At 46.2% G+C, this 18094-nt stretch overlaps 2 protein-coding genes across 4 annotated transcripts in view; both read left to right on the top strand.

Moving 5' to 3' along the window:
• The first annotated feature begins 1552 nt into the window (after positions 1–1552).
• The window catches only part of GLB1 (galactosidase beta 1), a 79738-nt gene continuing 63196 nt past the window's right edge, over positions 1553–18094 (top strand). The window contains exon 1 of the mRNA XM_032409065.1: positions 1553–1730. Within this exon, the coding sequence (XP_032264956.1) occupies positions 1653–1730 (78 nt within the window). The 5' untranslated portion in view covers positions 1553–1652. The remainder of the gene's footprint in view (positions 1731–18094) is intronic.
• Positions 1645–16130, top strand: TMPPE (transmembrane protein with metallophosphoesterase domain). 3 transcript variants are annotated; one of them, XR_004300119.1, is made up of 3 exons: positions 1645–1730; positions 3929–8695; positions 13521–16130. XR_004300119.1 is itself a non-coding variant. In XM_032409066.1 (2 exons), exon 2 carries the CDS (start codon positions 4038–4040, stop codon positions 5379–5381), a length of 1344 nt encoding a protein of 447 aa, XP_032264957.1. In that variant the 5' UTR covers positions 1645–1730; positions 3929–4037; the 3' UTR covers positions 5382–8727. The 3 variants fall into 3 exon arrangements, 1 of the variants encoding a protein (XP_032264957.1); XR_004300120.1 differs by lacking the exon at positions 1645–1730 and adding an exon at positions 1935–2026; XM_032409066.1 differs by lacking the exon at positions 13521–16130 and having other exon boundaries at positions 3929–8727.

Below are 18094 nucleotides of genomic sequence, written 5' to 3'. Positions count from 1 at the left end.
TATATATTTAGAAGTTTTATATATGTACATACACACATATATATAGAAATGCAAAATAGAACAACCTTATGATCCAGCAACTGCACTACTGGGCATTCACTCAAGAATACATGAACACTGATTCAAAGGGATACATGCACCCCTATGTTTATAACTGCATTATTTACAATGGCCAAGATATGGAAACAGCCCAAGTGTCCATTGATTGATAGATAAAGAAGATGTGGTGTATATATATAATGGAATATTATTCAGTCATAATAAAGAATGAAATCTTGCCATTTGCAATGACATGGATAGAGCTAGAGAGTACAGTGCTAAGCAAAATAAGTCAGTCAGAAAGACAAATACCGTATGATTTCACTCATATGTGGAATTTAAGAAACAAAACAAACAAGCAAAGGGAAAAAAATAAGAGAGACAAAGCAAGAAACAGACTCATAATTCTAGAGAACAGTTTGATGGTTACCAGAGCAGAGGGGGTGCGGGGGTAGGTTAACTAGGTGATGAGGAGTAGGAGCTCACTCGTAGTGATGAGCACAGGGTGATGTATGGAAGTGTTGAATCACTATACTGTACACCCAAACTAATATAACACTATGTTAACTAACTGGAATTAAAATTAAAACTTTAAATAAATAAATAAACTGAAGGAAAAAAAAATAGAAGCGATTTCCCTCTGAAACTCAGTTTCCATTAAAGGTGAGACTCTTGCAGTGTCAGTGAAGGGAAGTGGGATTTTCAGAGCTCCTGGGGAACCAGCCGGGAAAAGATTCTGTTAACTGAGGCTGCAGAGACTTTTTCTTCCCAAGTGTAAAAAGATATAATGCTATTTCACACCCATTTGACAGATTCCCTGCATTGCAAGGATGCTGGGAGACTCATGTGCAAAATTGAAAGGTGGGAGGTGTTGCTTCTCTTACCTCTCAAAACCCAACCATGAAGGAGAAATTCTGCAAACCCGGGTGCTTTGCGGGTTGGTATTCAAATTTTGTCACGATTGAACCTTACCTCTAAAACTAGTAACCTAGCACAGTGGTTCCCAAATTCTCACTGGAATAACCTGGAACATTTGTAAAAATGCAGATTTCTGTACCCCATTCCTAGAGTTTCTGATTGAGCGTTTCTGGGTGACGCCCTGGAACTTTCATTTCTGACAAGTACCAGGTATACAGTTGGTCCAGGGGCCACACTTTGCGGACCCCTGGATTAGTCTTGCGGAGAGCCCCGGACGCAGGGCTAACATTCTATCCCCTCCGCTTAGGTGTATCTGGTCTCAACTTCCCCTTCTGTCCTCTCAAGGCAAGGGAGCAAGGAGACCCTTGTTAAAGTCCAACCCCGGGGCGCGTTATCAAGCTGCTGACAGTCAGGCCTCCTGATTGCCTGTCCAAAGGGTCCCTCCCCGCGGCAGCTGCCAGCAAATTCCAGATAACACTATCCCGGAGTCACGCGACCGCCCGCGGCCCCCGGGTTCGCCCAGGCCCCTCCCTGCCCCGGCCCACGGCTCCGCGGTCGCGGGGCGGAGCGAGGGGCGGAGCAGGCGTGGGGCCGATAGCAGGGCCGGTAAGGGGCGGTGCCAGGCCACGGGTCCTCAGTCAAGTGACGCGGAGCGGCTGGCCCGCGCGCCGACTGCGGAGCAGAGAGGCTGGAGAATGGACTTGCGGGGGGTGGTTCGCATTCTCTCTCTACTGCTGGTGCCGCTGCTGCTGGGTTCTGCGCGCGGCTTGCGCGTAAGTCCACAGGACCCCGCGCGGGGGCACACTGATAGGGGGGCAGGCTGTCGGGGGACCGGGCGGGGGCTGCGGCTTCCCGGGGGCCCTGCAGGGCGTGGGCCTGGGACCCCGGAGCGCGCCCCGGCAGGCAGGCAGCTGTAGGAGCGCAGGCAGTGGACCGGCCCTCCCGTCGGGGGCGGGCCGGGCGGGGCGCGCGTCCTTCCCGGTAAGCTCTGTCGCTCGCGTGCTCAGCCCCGGTCGCTCCTTTCGCTTGGACCCACTTCCCCGTTGGTGCAAGGACGGGGCGAGATAAGGTGCGCCCAAACCTTTCCAGCTTTGCAGTTTTCCGGGAGGGGGATTCCAAGGAGCGCTCGGCATTGGAGGGCGCCTTGGGCTGTGGCTTGAGGCGCCCTCCCTTGACCAGTTCGGGTGCTGCGGAGCGCTCCGGAAGGAGAAAAATGGGGTCAGATGAGGCCCCCGCGATGGGAACGTTGGATTGATTCCTTCGAGGTGTTCTCTTTTCAGACATCTCGTCCCCTTCTCGCCACTCTTTGATGCCTACTTTTTTGGCTTGGATTTTCCCGATCTTCAGGGTTTGGCGGTGCAGGCCAAGGGTGGGCAAGAGATAGGCTGCAGGTGGCAGCCAGCGTTGCTGGAGGGGGGTCCGGCGGAGCAAGTAGGTGAGGTGGTGGGGGAGTGCAAAATTGGCGGGAGAAGGACAGTCTCAGTTAACTAGTCAGAGCTAAAGCATGGGCCCGACGGGCCTCCAGACCGCTGCCTGGGGAGGTCAGCATCACAGTCGTGGACAGATGGGGGGGGGGGGGGCAGTAATTGAAATGGGCACCTGCCCCTCTGCACGTTTAGCGAACCGACTGTGGTTCCCCCAAAGTTTGGGTGGGCTGATGCTAGGGCGTGTTTTCAGTAGAAGGAGGGGAAATTTGGGCCCGTTTACTTATAAATTGCATCCCTTGATAAAAGGCTTTCAACGAGTGCTTAGAGAAAAGTCATGGATTTATCTAGAATCAAAGTTGAAAATTTTAAGTAGTTGAAAAACAGCTGCTGAAAATAGCTTAATTTGGGGTTCCAGGGAAAGGTCATCTCAAATTGAGTGTTTGCTAACTTCTGTCTGCCTCCGTTTCTGGTTTCCCTGCCCCATTTTGTGTGTGTGTGTGTGTGCGCGCGCGTGCGCGCGCGCGCGCCCTCGGGGGGAGAGCTACCCAGCTGTGAGAACCACTGGCCAGGGTGGAGTTGGGGAACTGTTGCAGGGAACAGTGGCAGAGAAAATGGGGGGTGGTGGCAGATCCAATATCTGGGAGGGTTGTGGGAGGAGAGAGATCAGGGTTTATGGATGGGGAGCTGGTGGGAAGGGCAGCCCCCTGGAAAACGTTTGTGCAGCATCATCCAGCAGGGGGGTGCCCAGAGCCTACACAGGGAGGCCGGCTTCACCACAGGAATTCTTATGTCAGGTGTCTAGGTGTCGTTCCTGGGCCCAGAGCTTTGGAAAGATACCAGCAAACTAGCTTTCCACGATTTCCTTGTTTACCCGTATATAGAACAGTGGTTCTCACACTTTAACTGTCCTAGAAATTAAAATAGAAAAATTTAAAATATTTATTATTTTATTTAAGAAATAATAAATCATTACATGTTAACAAACTATATCTTTTGAAAAATAACAGTATTTCTCCCCAAACTTGAGGGGGAAGAGTGGCACTGTTTTACATTTTTGCAAACCTCTTTCGCACCTGTCCTAATAGATGATAGCCGGGAACAGTCAGTCTTGCCACATCACATGTCACTGAGCCTCTGGAAAACCCCACTCTACACTCATGAGAGAATGAGAGTGCAAAAGACAGTTATAGCTTAGTATTATTATGAACATAATTTTCAGTAAATGTACTTCCTGAAAGGGTCTCCCCGGACCACACTTTGAGAACCGCTAATTTAGAATAACGTTTTTCTTATTATAAAAAAAAAGTTCATATGCTCTGTGGAAAAACTTTTTTAAACATTCAGAAAACTATCAGTAGGAAAACGAGAACTGCCCACCACGTGACAATCCACTCTGTATTTTAATAATAAAGTGTAGCAACTGACTGGCATTTGAGTGGCTTGGATTCAAGGAGGGTTGGGTAGATATGAGTGGCCTTCAGGTTTTGAATGGGGACAAGGAAGCTCTAATATCCCACAAAGCTGACGCCGGTTCCTGGTTGCAGGCGGAGCTGACCTGGAAACCTCTGCTTGGCCACTGTCCTTTCTAAGGAACTCGCCTTCCCGAGCCCGCCCGCACAGAACTGGCAGGGGACCCTTTTAGGAGCAGAGAACATGGCGATCTTCAGGCAGCTGTCCCTGGGTGCAAAGGCTGCCCTGGCCGCCGGCACTGTCTTCGTGTCCATGATTGTGTCCCGCTCCTATCTGGCGGGGAGCCTCGAGCTCAGGGCCTGGCGTTGGCTGTTGCGCCTGCAGCTCGCCCTGTTTGCCAACTCGCTCATGCTCATTGGCTCCCTCTACATCTGGCGTAGCACAGTCAGCAACCTCAGCCACTCCCCAGCCGCAGAGTCCACCTGTTTTCAGCTTTGGAAGATGGCTGTTGTGGCATTTCTGGCCCTGGCCCATTCCAGTTTCTTCACCATGCTCTTTTTAGTGGCCGAGGAGCCCTATCTCTTCTCCGTGGCGGCCTACTCCTGCCTCGGGGCATACATCATCATGCTCTTCTTCCTGTGTACCCTCAGTGGCATGGAGCAGGCCTCCCAGCTCTTGGCCTGGCGCGGTGGTCGGGCCGTGGGCAGCCTTGACAAGACAAGGAAGCTGGCCGTCAGGCCGGCCCTGGCAGTGGCAGTGACCGCCGTGCTCAGCGTGCTTGGGCTGCTAAACGCCGCCCAGCCCCCAGCTGTGAAAACCGTGGAGGTGCCCATCCAGCAGCTGCCTCCCTCGATGGACAGCCTCAAGATCGTGCTCCTCTCAGACATTCACTTGGGCCCCACGGTGGGCAGGACCAAGATGGAGATGTTCGTGAGGATGGTGAACATGCTGGAACCAGACATCACAGTGATCGTGGGTGACCTCTGTGACGCCGAAGCCTCCATCCTCCGCACAGCTGTGGCTCCTTTGGGCCAGCTCCACTCACGCCTCGGCACCTACTTCGTCACGGGGAATCACGAATACTACACGTCGGACGTCAGCAACTGGTTTGCGCTGCTGGGATCCCTGAACGTCAAGCCCCTTCACAATGAGAATGTGAAGATTTCCGCCGCGGGGGCCCAGCAAGGGGGTGGAGAGGAGGAGGACTGGATCTGCTTGGCTGGGGTGGACGATATCGAAGCGGACATCCTGCACTACTCCGGCCACGGCATGGATCTCGTCAAGGCCCTGGGGGGCTGCAGCCCAGACCACACCACCATCTTGCTAGCTCACCAGCCGCTGGCTGCCAAGAGAGCCCTGCAGGCTCGGCCAGATATTAACCTGATTCTTTCTGGGCACACGCATGCTGGGCAAATCTTCCCCTTGAACGTGGCAGCCTATCTCTTGAACCCCTTCTTTGCTGGCCTCTACCAAGTGGCCCAGACTACGTTTGTATATGTCAGCCCAGGCACAGCCTACTATGGGATACCCATGAGGTTGGGTAGCAGGGCGGAGATCACGGAGCTCATCCTGCAGCGGGCTCCCTGAACCTGGCCCTGCCTCGTACGCCTCTTCAGTGCCCTTGCCCTTCACCAGCCATCCCTCCCTAGAGCGGGTTGCCTGCTTTGCCCCCTTCAGCCTCTCCTGCCCAGCCCTGCCAATACACGCTTGGTCTCAGGCCTGGCTTGAACAGTGATTTGTGCTGGGGCTGCCTGGCAAGTCCAGGCTGGTTCACTCTGTAGATGGCCAGTTACTTTTTTATATGTCTCTGTGAGGCCACTCAAGTCACATATGTAAGAACGAGCATCTGTTTTCCAGGTGATGTGGAGTAAGCTCTCTTCCTCTGCAGAGCTCACAAGGCTGAACTGAAACATGGGGTTGCTTGAAAGGATACCTCTAGAAAGCAGAACAGAGAGGAACACTGGCGTTTTTAAACCCTCTTTAGGACTTAGGCAATTCCCAGGATCATTGATCCAGAGCTTTCTGGGGAAGGGGCAGTGTTGCTAGGTGATCTGGGAGGACAGGCAAGAGGGAAGACCCTCTGGCTGCTGGAGAAGAATGTTTCCTTTTCCCTCGTGGTTCTGTCAGAGTCACCTTTATTGAGGGCATCAGGCAAACCCGTGGGGGCACAGGGCTCGGGCTGTTCTGGGCCTCCAGTGCTGCTATTTTATTGCCCGTACTCCTGGGCCTTGGGGATTGGGGGTGGGGGTTGGGGTTGGAAAGAAACATGAGCACAGTGGTAGGCATTGGTAATAGTACTGCTGCTTAGGAATTCAGAGGGGGTTTGCCTCCCTGGTCTCCTTTTATCGGACACTTGGGTGAAGTAATTAGGGATAAGCTGCTTTTTTCCTTCTCGAAGGTGAGCAAACGGAGGCAGAGAGAAGCAGGATGCTGGCACCATGACAGGGTATGTAGGGGACCTTTGGCCGGAAGCCAGGTCTTCTACCTCCCTGTCCACGGTCCGATGCTTAAGGAGCAGGATCTGTGACAAGTGAGGGCAGGACTCAAGCACATGCAACTGTGTAAAGAGAATGAACAAGGCTCTAGAACCTGATGGTCTCTCAGGGCTGGAAGGGAGTTGGCTTGTTTCAGCGTAGGATGTCTGTAAAGTTGGAAGAAGAGTCAAGAAAGTGGACTCCCCCCACTGCCCAGGTTTGGGTGTGTGTTTTGTGAGGAACTGGGGTTCGCTCTCTACCAGGGGAAGTTGAGGTTGCATGGGGACATGGCAGGACTTTGCGCTCTGGCAGGGCAGCGAGACCTTCCTTCCCTCCCTCCCCCTGGGCCCTGGCTGTGGAATGCCAGGACTGTCTTCCCTGCTGGGTGACTTCCACGCCAACACCTTCCTCTCCATCCCTCACCCCGTCCTGACCCCATCAGCATTGTCCTAGGGCTCTGGCCATAGAACCATAGCGCCATGCTGCTGGGCTCTGGACCCTCTGGAGTGACCCCACCCTGCTGGCCAAGCCTCTTGTGCCAGAGGCAAGAGACCCTTCAGCCCTGAGGTAGCAGTCAATAAGCTCTCCTGTTGGAAAGGCCTCACTGAGAAGCCTGGGGACCTCGGCTCAGCATTGACTTATTTGTAATTGGGAGTCTTTCTCCAATGGGGAACAAAAACAAAAACACCACTCTGCCTGGAGAAGCTCGCCCTGCTGCTCATTGGTCCGGCAGCATCTGGCAAATGACTTGCCCTCACCGAGCCTCAGTTTCCCTCACCCTAAAATGAGGATAATTCTCTCTACCTCAAGATTGTTTTGTGGGGCTGGTATTAAGACGTGGAGTAAGGTACATGTGGCCCATGTTGGTGGTGGTAATATTTAAACATCACATGGGGCACGCTAGGGAGCTGTGTTGGGCACAGGTGCCCAGAGAATTTATGGAGTGGCCAAACCTGGGGAGTGTGAGTGGGTAGCATGCTGCCTGTGGCCAGGGTCCGGTGATCTGTCAAAGCAGCAACTGCTGGGGGTCCGCTTCCCTTGGCCTGTGCTACAGTATCCTTGTGCACACTGGGCCTGGCCGCAGGGAGTTTCTTCATTTTCCTCCTGTCTTCCTGGTGTATAACGGAATCCTAGGCCATCCTGGAGACCCCCTTTCTTGTTTGCAGGAAGTCGAGATACTGACAGCAAGCCTTCCAGGCAAATCTAAAATCTGTCTTTGAGTTGAGATGTCAGTGGTTTCCTTATTTTGTATCCCCTTGTGCTCAATCGTCCTTGCAGCCAGGAGTATTTGGAGAACAAACTTACTCAGAACTGAGGAAGGGACCCTGGCCTTTCTTTGAATCCATCTTGCAGATGATGGGATTACAGAGAGGTGAAGTGCTTCACCCGGGGCTGCCGCCCAGCTCCCACAGTACGCTCCTCGCTGGCCACCCTCCCGGCCTCAGGGTGACTGCTCTTCCAAACCCTCTCCCTTCCTTGGGACCTGACGCCATTTTCTGGATCATTCCAGTTGACTTTCTTGTTCCCTTTTGTTTAGATCTCACCAGACTCTGCTAGTTGATGCCATTTGTCGTCCAGCCTTAGGTGCAGCTGCTGGTGGTTGACTTGCCTACCTTTTTGGATCTTTTTTCATCAGTGTTCTGAGCTTCATGAAATTAGCTTCCTTCCTTATTTTTTATCTTGCATCTTTGTCTCTTCTTTCTCCTGAAGGCTGTCATTTTGCGGTCTTGTGTACCCTTCATCCTTGTTCTGAAGTCCTTGCTTGACTGATTTCTTTCTATTCCTGGAAGTAAGACAGGGCCATCCTGTGTGTCTCGGGAATACTGAGCAGCAACTTCCCGTGCGTGGTTTATATCCCATGATGAGGTGCAATTGTTCCCAGCAGAAATCCCTCCATTACTGTGCAGATGTGGCTCTGGCACTCTGCTCTCCACGCTACCCTTTGCACCTGTTCCCTGTTCCCCACTCACTTACCTTCTTTGTTTTGTTCGTTTATGGCTGGGGGAGGTGGTGAGGAACATTTACTTGAAGCTTGAAAATTCTTTCAATTTCCTTTCTGTTTCTTTCTTTTTTTTAATTTGTTAAACACAAGTTAAAATGAAATGTAATGCTTTTTAAAAATTAACAATAGCATGTGAAATATACTGTTGTTATAAAATCTCAATAAATCAGTGCTCTGTCATCCTTTCCAAACATCCAGCCATCCTTTTCTCACCCTTATTTTATTTTGTTTTAAACTTTTTATTGTGAAAAAGTAAAAATATTCACAAAGCAGAGAGAATAGTATACTGAATCCCCGGGTTCATCATGCAGCTTCAGTAATTATGACTATTTCACTGTACTTTCTCATGTACCACTGCCTAGTACTCTTTTTTCTTTTTTGGCTGGAATATGTTAAAGCAAATCTTAGAAAACATAACTTCAGAGGTGCCTGGGTGGCTCAGTCAGTTGAGCATCAGATTCTTGGTTTCGGCTCAGGTCATGATCTCAGGGTCCTGAGATCGAGCCCCATGTCAGGCTCTGCACTCATGCTTGAGATTCTCTCTCCCTCTCCTTCTGCCCCTCCCCCCCCCATGCTCACTCGCTCTTTCTCTCTCTCTTTCAAATAAATAAATAAATCTTTCTTTAAAAAAGGAAAACATAACTTCACCCAAATATACTTTTTAAAAAAGCACATCCATGTCATTGTATCCAATAAAGGTAATTCTTTAACATCATTTAATACCTAGTTAGGAGATCTGGGGCTGAAAGCCAGGTCTTCTACCTCTTAATAAAAGTGTGTTTTTCTGCTGTTTCAGGGTTAAGTAGTTGTATCTGAGTACAGGATTAAATGAAAGTAACTGCGTAGAGAATTCATGTTCTGTTTCTCTTGATTACGTCAATTGTCTTTTTCTTTTTATTGTGATAAAAAAACATGTAGTGTAAAACTGATCATCTTAATGATTTTTAGGTGTGCAATTCAATAGTGTTAAGTATATTTATGTTGTCATGAACCCCACCCATTAAACAATAACTCCTCTTCTCCCCCCCCCCGCTGGCAACCACCATTCTACTTTCTGTTTCTATGAATTTGACTGCTCTGGGTACTTCATATAAGTGGAATCAAACATTATTTGTCTTTTTGCGACTAGCTTATTTCACTTTGCATCACGTCCTCGATGTTCAACCATGTTGTAATATGCGACAAGACTTCCTTTTTAAGGCTAATGTTCCATTGTATGTATAGCCTACATTTTGTTCCATTCATCCATCAGTGGACATTTGGGGTGTTTCCACCTATTGTCTATTGTGAATAGTGGCTGCTATGAACATGGGTGTGTATATATCTCTTCAAGGCCCTGATTTCTATTCTTTTGGGTACATACACAGAAATGGGATTGTTGGAGCGTATGTTAGTTCCATTTTTCCTTTTTTGCAGAGCCTCCTTACTATTTTCCATACCAGTTGCACCATTTTACACTCCCTTCAGTGCATAAGAGCTCCAGTTTCTCTACATTCCCACCAAAACTTGTTCTTTTTTTTTTTTTTTGATAATGTGGTTTTGATTTGCATTTCTCTGATGATTAGTGATATTGAGCATCTTTTCCTATGCTTATTAGCTATTAGCCTATCATCTTTGGAGAAATGTCCATTCAGGTCTTTTGCCTATTTTAAAAATCAGGTTATTTGATTTTTGTTGTTACCGAGTTATAGGAGGTCTTTATATATTCTGGATATTAACCCCTTACCAGATATATGATTTGCAAATATTTTCTCTCATTCCAAAATTGACTTTTCACTCTATTGATTGTGCCCCTTGATGTGCAAAAGTTTTTAAGTTTGATGTCTTATTTGTCTGTTTTCATTTTTGTTGCCTGTGCTTTGCTGTCATATCCAAAAAAGAATTACTAAGTTCAGTGTTAAAGCTTTTCCCCTTTGTTTCCTTCTAAGGACTTCTTATGTTCTGAGTTTTATAGTATTGGGTCTTATGTTTAGGTCTTTGATCCATTTTGAGTTAATTTTTATATATGGTGTAAGGTAAGGGTCCAGCTTCATTCTTTTGCATGTGGATATCCAGTTTTCCCAACATCATTTCTTGAGGAGACTCTCCATTCCCTGTTGAGTTGTCCGAGAGTCCTTGTTGAAGACCATTTGAGCATAAATATGAGGGTTTATCTCTGGCCTCTCTACTATATTCCATTGGTCTATTTGTCTGTTTTTGTTTTTAAAGATTTTATTTATTTATTTGAGAGAGAGAGAGAGAGAGAGCATGAGCAGGGTGGGGGAAGGGCAGAGGAAGAGGGAGAAGCAGACTCCTTGCTGAGCACGGAGCCCAACACAGGGCTCAGTCCCAGGACTCGAGATCATGACCTGAGCCAAACGCAGGTGCTTAACTGACTGAGCCACCTAGGCACCCCTATTTGTCTGTTTTTATACCAATACTGCACTGTTTTGATTACTGTAGCTTTGTAATATTTTTGGAATCAGGAAGTGTGAGTCTTCCAACTTTGTTCTTTTTCAAAATTGTTTGGGCTACTTGGGGTTCCTTGAAATTCCATATGAATTTTTCTATTTCTGCAAAAAAATGCAGTGGAGTGTTTAGATAGAGATTGCGTTGAATCTATAGGTCACATTGGGTAGAATGGACATCTTAATACTCAGTCTTCTAATCTATGAACACAGGATCTCTTTCCATTTATCTCTTTCAGCAGTGTTTTGTAGTTTTCAGTGTATGAGTCTCACCTCCTTGGTTAGGTTTATTAAGCATTTTATTCTTTTTGATGCTATTGTAAATGCAGCTGATTTTTATTTGTTGATTTTGTATTCTGCAGTTTTGCTGAATTTGTTTATTAGTCATAACAATTTTTTTTTTGTATATGGAATCTTTTCTTTTTCTTGCCTTGTTGCTCTGGCTAAGACTTCCAGTACTCCGTTGAATAGAAGTGGTAAGAGCAGGCATTCTTGCCTTCTTTCTGATCATAGAGGAAAAGCTTGTGGTCTTTCATCATTGAATATGATGTTAACTGGACTTTCATATATGGCCTTTATTATGTTGAGTTGATTTCCTTCTACTCCTAGTTTGTTGAGTGTTTTGTCATTCAAATGATGTTGAATCTTATCAAATCTGTTTCTGCCTCAATTAAGATGATCATGTGTTTTTTGTCCTTCATTCTGTTGACATGGTGTATTACATTGATTGATTTTCATATGTTGAACCATACTTGTGTTACAGGAATAAATCTCACTTGGTCATGGGGTGCAGTCCCTTTAATGTGTTGTTGAATTCAGTTTGCTGGTACTTTGTTGAGGATATTTGCATCAATATTTATCAGAAATATTGGTCTATAGTTTTCTTGTTATGTCTTGTCTTGCTTAGGTATTAAGGTAGTGTTAGCCTTATAGAATGAGTTTAGAAGCCTTTCTCCTCTTTGATTTTTTGGAAAGGTTTCAAGAAAATTGGTGTTAATTCTTCTTTAAATGTTTGGTAGAATTCTCTAGTGAAGCCATCTGGTCCTGGGTTTTTCTTTGTGATTTTCAGTTACTGATTCAATTTTCTTTCCAGTTATTGGTCTCCTCGGATTTTCTGTTTCTTCATGATTCAGTCTTGGTAGGTTGTATGTTTCTAGGAATCTTTTCATTTGTTCTAGATTACCCAATTTGTTGGCATACACTTGTTCATAGTAGTATCTTATAATCTTGTTTATTTCTGTGGCATCAGTTGTAATATCTCCTCTTTCATTTCTGATTTTAGTTGAGTCTTCTCTCTTTCTTAGTTATCTAGCTAAAGATTTGTCGATTTTGTTGATCTTTAAAAAAAAACAACTCTCAGTTTCATTGATTTTTTTCCCTATTTTTTTTTGTTTGTTTGTTTGTTCTGTCTTTCATTTATCTCTGCTCTGATTTTTATTATTTCCTTCTTTCTGCTAGCTTTGGGTTTAGTTTGTTCTTTGGTTTCTTTTTTTTTTTTTAAGATTTTATTCATTTGACAGAGACACAGCAAGAGAGGGAACACAAGCAGGGGGAGTGGGAGAGGGAGAAGCAGGCTTCCCACTGAGCAGGAAGCCCAGTGTGGGACTCCATCCCAGGACCCTGGGACCATGACCTGAGCCAAAGGCAGACGCTTAACGACTGAGCCACCCAGGTGCCCTGTTCTTTGGTTACTTGAGGAATTATGTCTCTTTATAGTTCTTTTGTTTGAATCAGGACCTAAAAATAAGACCCATATACTGTATATGATATATTTCTTAAATCTAACTCTATAAAACATCCTCCCCTCTTTCTGTCATTTATTTGTTTAAGTTATCTGGATATTATCTTAGTATTTCCTACATTTTGGAATTGTGGTGGTTAATGTGTTGTACTATCCCTCATATTGTCTGTGAACTGGTAGAGCTAGAGACCTATAAAAGTTGCAGTTAGAGGCTGGATAGATTCAGGTTCAACTTTTTTTCTTTTTTGGGCAGGACGACTTCATTGCTTTCAGTGAGGCTAAGACTGACCCACGGGTCCAGTGTTGTCAACTTGATCCCTCCACTGGAAAGTTCCTCATCATCTTTTCATCTAATGTTTCAGCAGTCATTGATGATTATTGCCTGACTATTCCACTAGGGATTCCAAAGTTGTGATTTTTTTTTTTTAAAGTTTGCTACACTCATTATAGAATTTAGTGAGCCAGAGTACTAAGAAGGCTTTCCAGGAATAGTTGATTACTTAGCTTTTATATATTCAGGAGACAATGGAAACTTCTTTTACCTCTGTTCTGAATTCTGAAGGAGTTTTTGGAGCACTCAGAAATATAATCCTGCCATCAGCCCCCAAAATGGTGATTTTTAATTTCATCATCTGTGGTTCTTCTAAAAAGAACTCTCCTCCTCAGTTGGTTACTCTGAAAAAGGCTGTAACACAGGCAAGAGAGATGCTAGACTCTTCCCCTTTATTCATCAATTGTCAGAATAAAGAGTTGATACCCCAGCAAACTCCAAGGATGTTCAATAATCTCTTCTTTGGGGTGGGAGGGAATATCATGAATTTGGCTCTTTTCATATATCTGATGTGTTTCAGTCCATTGAAGTGATAAATCTTTTTTTTTTAGATTTATTTATTTATTTATTTATTTGAGAGATAGAAAGAGAGAGGGAGAGAGAGAACAGAGGGAGAGTGAGAGGGAGAAGGAGAAGCAGACACCCCAGTGAGCAGGGAGCCTGATGCCAGGCTTGATCCAAGGACCCTGAGATCATGACCTGAACTGAAGGCAGACGCTTAACTGACTGAGCCACCCAGGCACCCCTGAGTGATAAATCTTTTGCTGCTCAAAATCTCCCACCTTTGGCCAGTTGGAGCGAAATTGCTTCTGTATCATACCGTAATGGTTTTTGATAGTTTTAGGCTTATTTTGTATGTATTCTGTCCTAGACTTGGACTAAGTAATTTCTTGAAGGAGCTCTGGTTCCTTTGAGTGGGAAATATTTAAAGGCCATAATTTAAGTGCTAGAGGAGCTAAGTGTTACTAGCTAGTGTCGTTTCTAAGCTGTTTCAGTGGCTGTTGCTAGGAAATAAATATTTTTTAGAAAGAAAAAAATTATAAGTTATATTAGTATTTCCAATTTAAATGGCAAATTATGAGCTTTTTAAAAAACAAGCCTTATTTTTTAGAGCAGTTTTAGTTTCACAGCAAAATTGAATGGAAGGTACAGAGATTTCTCGCAGAACCCAGATTACAGGGTTTTTACTTAACTTTCTCAGATTTTATGTTTGTTTCTGTTTTACACTGAAAATTTTGGTTCCTAACAGCCAATGTAATTACTTATTTACTTTATCCTACTTAACATATATTATGGATTCAAAATAGCAATGAAATATTATTGCTAGGATGAAATCTACTGGATGCAGTTTTGTTTGTTCATTTGTTTTACCTGAATGCAGTTTAAGATATATTTTTATCCTTAGGCTAAATACCATCAAAATACTATTTCAAATTCACTTGAAATGATTCTTTTCTGTGTGGAAAGAAAGGTCTGATTTTAACTTTTAAGAACTGTTTTATAATTTTAAAACTTGTTTTTATTTTTTTAAGACTATGTACTTTTCTCTGAGCTGAGGAGGCAGAATTAAATCTGTAACTGCCTGTGAGTCCTGGAGGATTGGGAGCTGGTCCCAAGCTGTGTTCATTTCTCCTCCATTCTGCCATTTTCCTTCCGCTTCCGTTGTAATTTATGCTCCGTTGTAATTTACGCTCTTCATCCACCGTCTTTTTGGAATGCTGGACAAAAATCTTTTTGGAACAAGACAGGCATAAATAAATAACAACATTGATAAAAATAGAATGCATATGCCATAGCAGGTCATCCACAACTTCCTCCCCATCCGTATTGATCATCACCCTTCCCTGTGGCTGTTTTGCTTCTTCAGCCCGTCTGGTGTCTGGTGCTTCCCTGACACTGGATGTTTGAAAGGCTCTTAGCTCTGGCACAAAGTTTGTTGTATAGTCATCTGAAATACCCCTCTGTCTTTCTATTCTGTGAGCTGAGGGATCTGGGAAGCCCATGTGTATAAACACCCTTCCATCCCTATCTTCTCCACTCCCCTCAATCCCTTGTCCCTCAACCGGAGGGCACTAGCCGCCTAGGAGGGTGGGTCTCTGCCACTCTGGAGCCGAGCAGCTCATGTCAGGAATTCTCCAGGCTCTTGGGCCTCTGGGGTGAGTGAAAGGGCATACAGGGTGCTGGGGATGCAGATCCAGTGAATAGGTGCTTTACTAGAGTCCTACTGAAGGGCTTGAAGATGTATTGTCTTCATATGGTCAGCATGACCCATAACTTGTGATGTCACTGAGCTCCTTTTATTTCTTTGTTCTGGTTGAGGAATGTGCATAAAGTAATGCTAATATAATGATTTTTAGTCCTGAGTATTAGGAAACCTGGGGAATGTTCACCTTACTTGGTGACATAAGTATTGGTATTATGTTTAGTTTTCTTAAAGAAATGCTTATTTACCACTGAAATAATCTACATGAAATAAATAACTTTAAAAATGTTCTGTAGGACAGTATTAGGTCTCTGCTGTGTAATTGGTTCAAGGGTATTTTGTTTGTACTGCTGTCTTTTTTCTCCAGTATTATATGCATTATGTACACAGGGGTCTTGGGAAGGTGTGTGCTTTGCCTTGCCTGCAATTGCTTTTTCTTTTATAAGTTTCTGTGCATTGTAATGCATTGTAAACACTGATGCTACCACACCCCTGCATGTATGAAATAAAACCATGGCTCTTCAGTGTTCCGTTCCCGTGCCAATTAATTTAGAAGGCGTGGAATCTGCCCACGGGTCAAATTTTATGTTGTTTGTATTTTGGGGGAATAAGCTCTGAAGGCAGTTTCCCTCTTTCCTTGTCCCCTGACATTTCTCAATTGCCTTACTTCTGTCAGAGGTACCACAGCTCAGACATACTAAGGAGGCTGGCCCTTTAAGCTGGATCCTCTCAGGTCCTTCAGTGTTGAGAGGGGTCACTTTGGAGCCACGAGGCAGATTTTCCCTCTTGACCTTGGCCATGACAGCCACCATTTGGAAGCTGTCTCTTAGGTGATGCTGCTTCTGTGGCTGTCCCTATCACTCCACTCTGTGCTGCTTTTCTAAGCCTCAGTTTCAGAAACTTGTCACTGCTCCCTGGATCCAAATAACATGATGCTGTTTATCTGTCAGACCAGCATGACAGCCCATGGGATGTGCTGATGACCAGGGTGTCTCACGGGAGAGAGTGGGGCAGTCAGGGGGGCCTTGGGACAAGAGAGAGAATGTGTACTGCTCTCCTGCCCGCTTACAAACAAACTGCTTTTGATCCTTTCTACTGATGGTTTTGAAAAGAATAGAACATTAGCCACAGACCAAGTGCCGGGGCTGCGTTGACTCTCCAGTAATAATACTACACCCACACGGCAGGTGCCGCTTAGCTCAGTTTGTAGCCCACCATCCTGCACCGTGATCTGTCTGCTTTTTGCAGGGGCGCACATGTGACAGGAATAGGGATATGATGAGAATGTTTTGTGAGACTTTGCGGAGTGGATATGAGGATCTGCCATCCCAGGAGGAATTGTGGGCTTGCCTCAGATTTATCTTGGATCGAGGTGGGGAGTGGGCACTTCCACGATTTCCACTTGGCTCTTCCCTCCATAATGCCTCTGACTTGCGGTGTGGGTTCAGGGGACTCTTAAGTAAAACCATCCGAATTCGTGCTCAGGACCAGGGAAATCACCATAGGATAGGCCCTCTGACTTGTTGGACCCATGTAGAGAAGGACTTGGGCCGTGGGTCCTTTTCTCCCTGGTCTTCTAAAGAGCGGTAAATGCCATTACATTTCAGAATACCCTGGTATGTCAGCTCAGGTGGATCCAACCGTCCCCAGAGGGCCTGGGGGCCATGTTGCCCAGGTACCTGAGTTCTGTTGGGGAAGGATTAGGGGACTATTCATTGTGTGTACTGGAGTGGCATCACAGGGTTCTTCCTCAGGGGATCCATCCAGCCCTCCCTTCAGTCAGTTTTCCGTTGCAGTACTCGTGAGTTCTTGGTGGTTTTGTCCTTGTTGGACACGTCAGGCAGCACACTTGCTGGTTATCATCCCACCCACTGGAAGTGCTGTGGCTTATGAGCCTTTGCCTGAGATTGCCACAGGTCGGCACGGCCTGGTTGCACTCTGGCCTAGCTGGTCGTTGTGGTGATTGTGTGGTCCCTCTCTGGTTATGCCAGAGTCTTGTCATCCTCGGTGCCGCGGCAGCATTTTCTGTCATGCCTCGCCTACAGAGGACAGCCTCACTGGGCTTCTCGAGGATGCCAGGGCCCTCCTCAGTAGTGCATTCCTTCCTGAAGGGAGTGTTCTCTGGCCTGTCCTGGGGGATATAGTCAGATGGTGGGTTGTCTGGTCACCATTTTTACATTCCCATCTCTTTGAGACATCTCACACATTCCTCAGGATGCCAAGCCCATCCTGGCATCTCCACCTCATTTCCCGTAGGCCGATATCATGCTCCGGCTCCAATGAGCCAGCTCCCAACAGCATCGGAACTGGCTTAAGGTACCTTTGTCAAGATGGTAACTCACAGGGGCGCCTGGGTGGCTCAGTCGCTAAGCGTCTGCCTTCGGTTCAGGTCATGATCCCAGGGTCCTGGGATCGAGTCCCACATCGGGCTCCCTGCTCAACGGGAAGCCTGCTTCTCCCTCTCCCACTCCCCCTGCTTGTGTTCCCTCTCTTGCTGTGTCTCTCTCTGCAAATAAATAAAATCTTAAAAAAAAAAAAAAGATGGTAACTCACAGGTCATGGGAGAGTGCACTGTCAATAAACTTCCCTCTGGCCGGCCTTACATTCTGTCCCTCAAGGTCCTCTCCCAGTGTGCCCACATGGTTAAGTCCTGAGCCTTACCCTTCTAGCTGGAGATGTAGTCTCTTTAAAGATGGTCACAGAAGCCTCCGGCATCACAGAATGCCTGGAGTGGATGTTGATCCCATCAGGCAATCTTCCTTCAAAGCTTCCAAATCTGCTAATAAAAATCAGCCAACTTCACAATCCTTGTGAATTACCAGTACCCCTCCCCCCCATTCCAGGGGTAGAGCTGATGTAGACGCCAACTCCTCTTCTGCCGGTACCTGCTGTCAGTCCGGCACAGGTGAGGACCGTAGAATTCATTTTGCATAATGTGGGGTGTCACCACCCACTTAACACCAATTCTAGGGTCTTGTTGCTGTTGATAGATATGAGAAATCCAGGTATAGGTTCACAGCCTGAGGATCTGCTGTTTAGGCCAATCCTGGTACCCATTGTCTTAATTTGGGTTCTTTTAGAAGCAAAACATGAAACAAGGGC

The sequence above is a fragment of the Phoca vitulina genome, unplaced genomic scaffold, assembly GCF_004348235.1.
Source record: "Phoca vitulina isolate PV1807 unplaced genomic scaffold, GSC_HSeal_1.0 scaffold10, whole genome shotgun sequence".
Classification (NCBI taxonomy): domain Eukaryota; kingdom Metazoa; phylum Chordata; class Mammalia; order Carnivora; family Phocidae; genus Phoca; species Phoca vitulina.
Note: the sequence above shows the minus strand (reverse complement) of the source record. Positions and strands in the feature narration are given on the sequence as shown.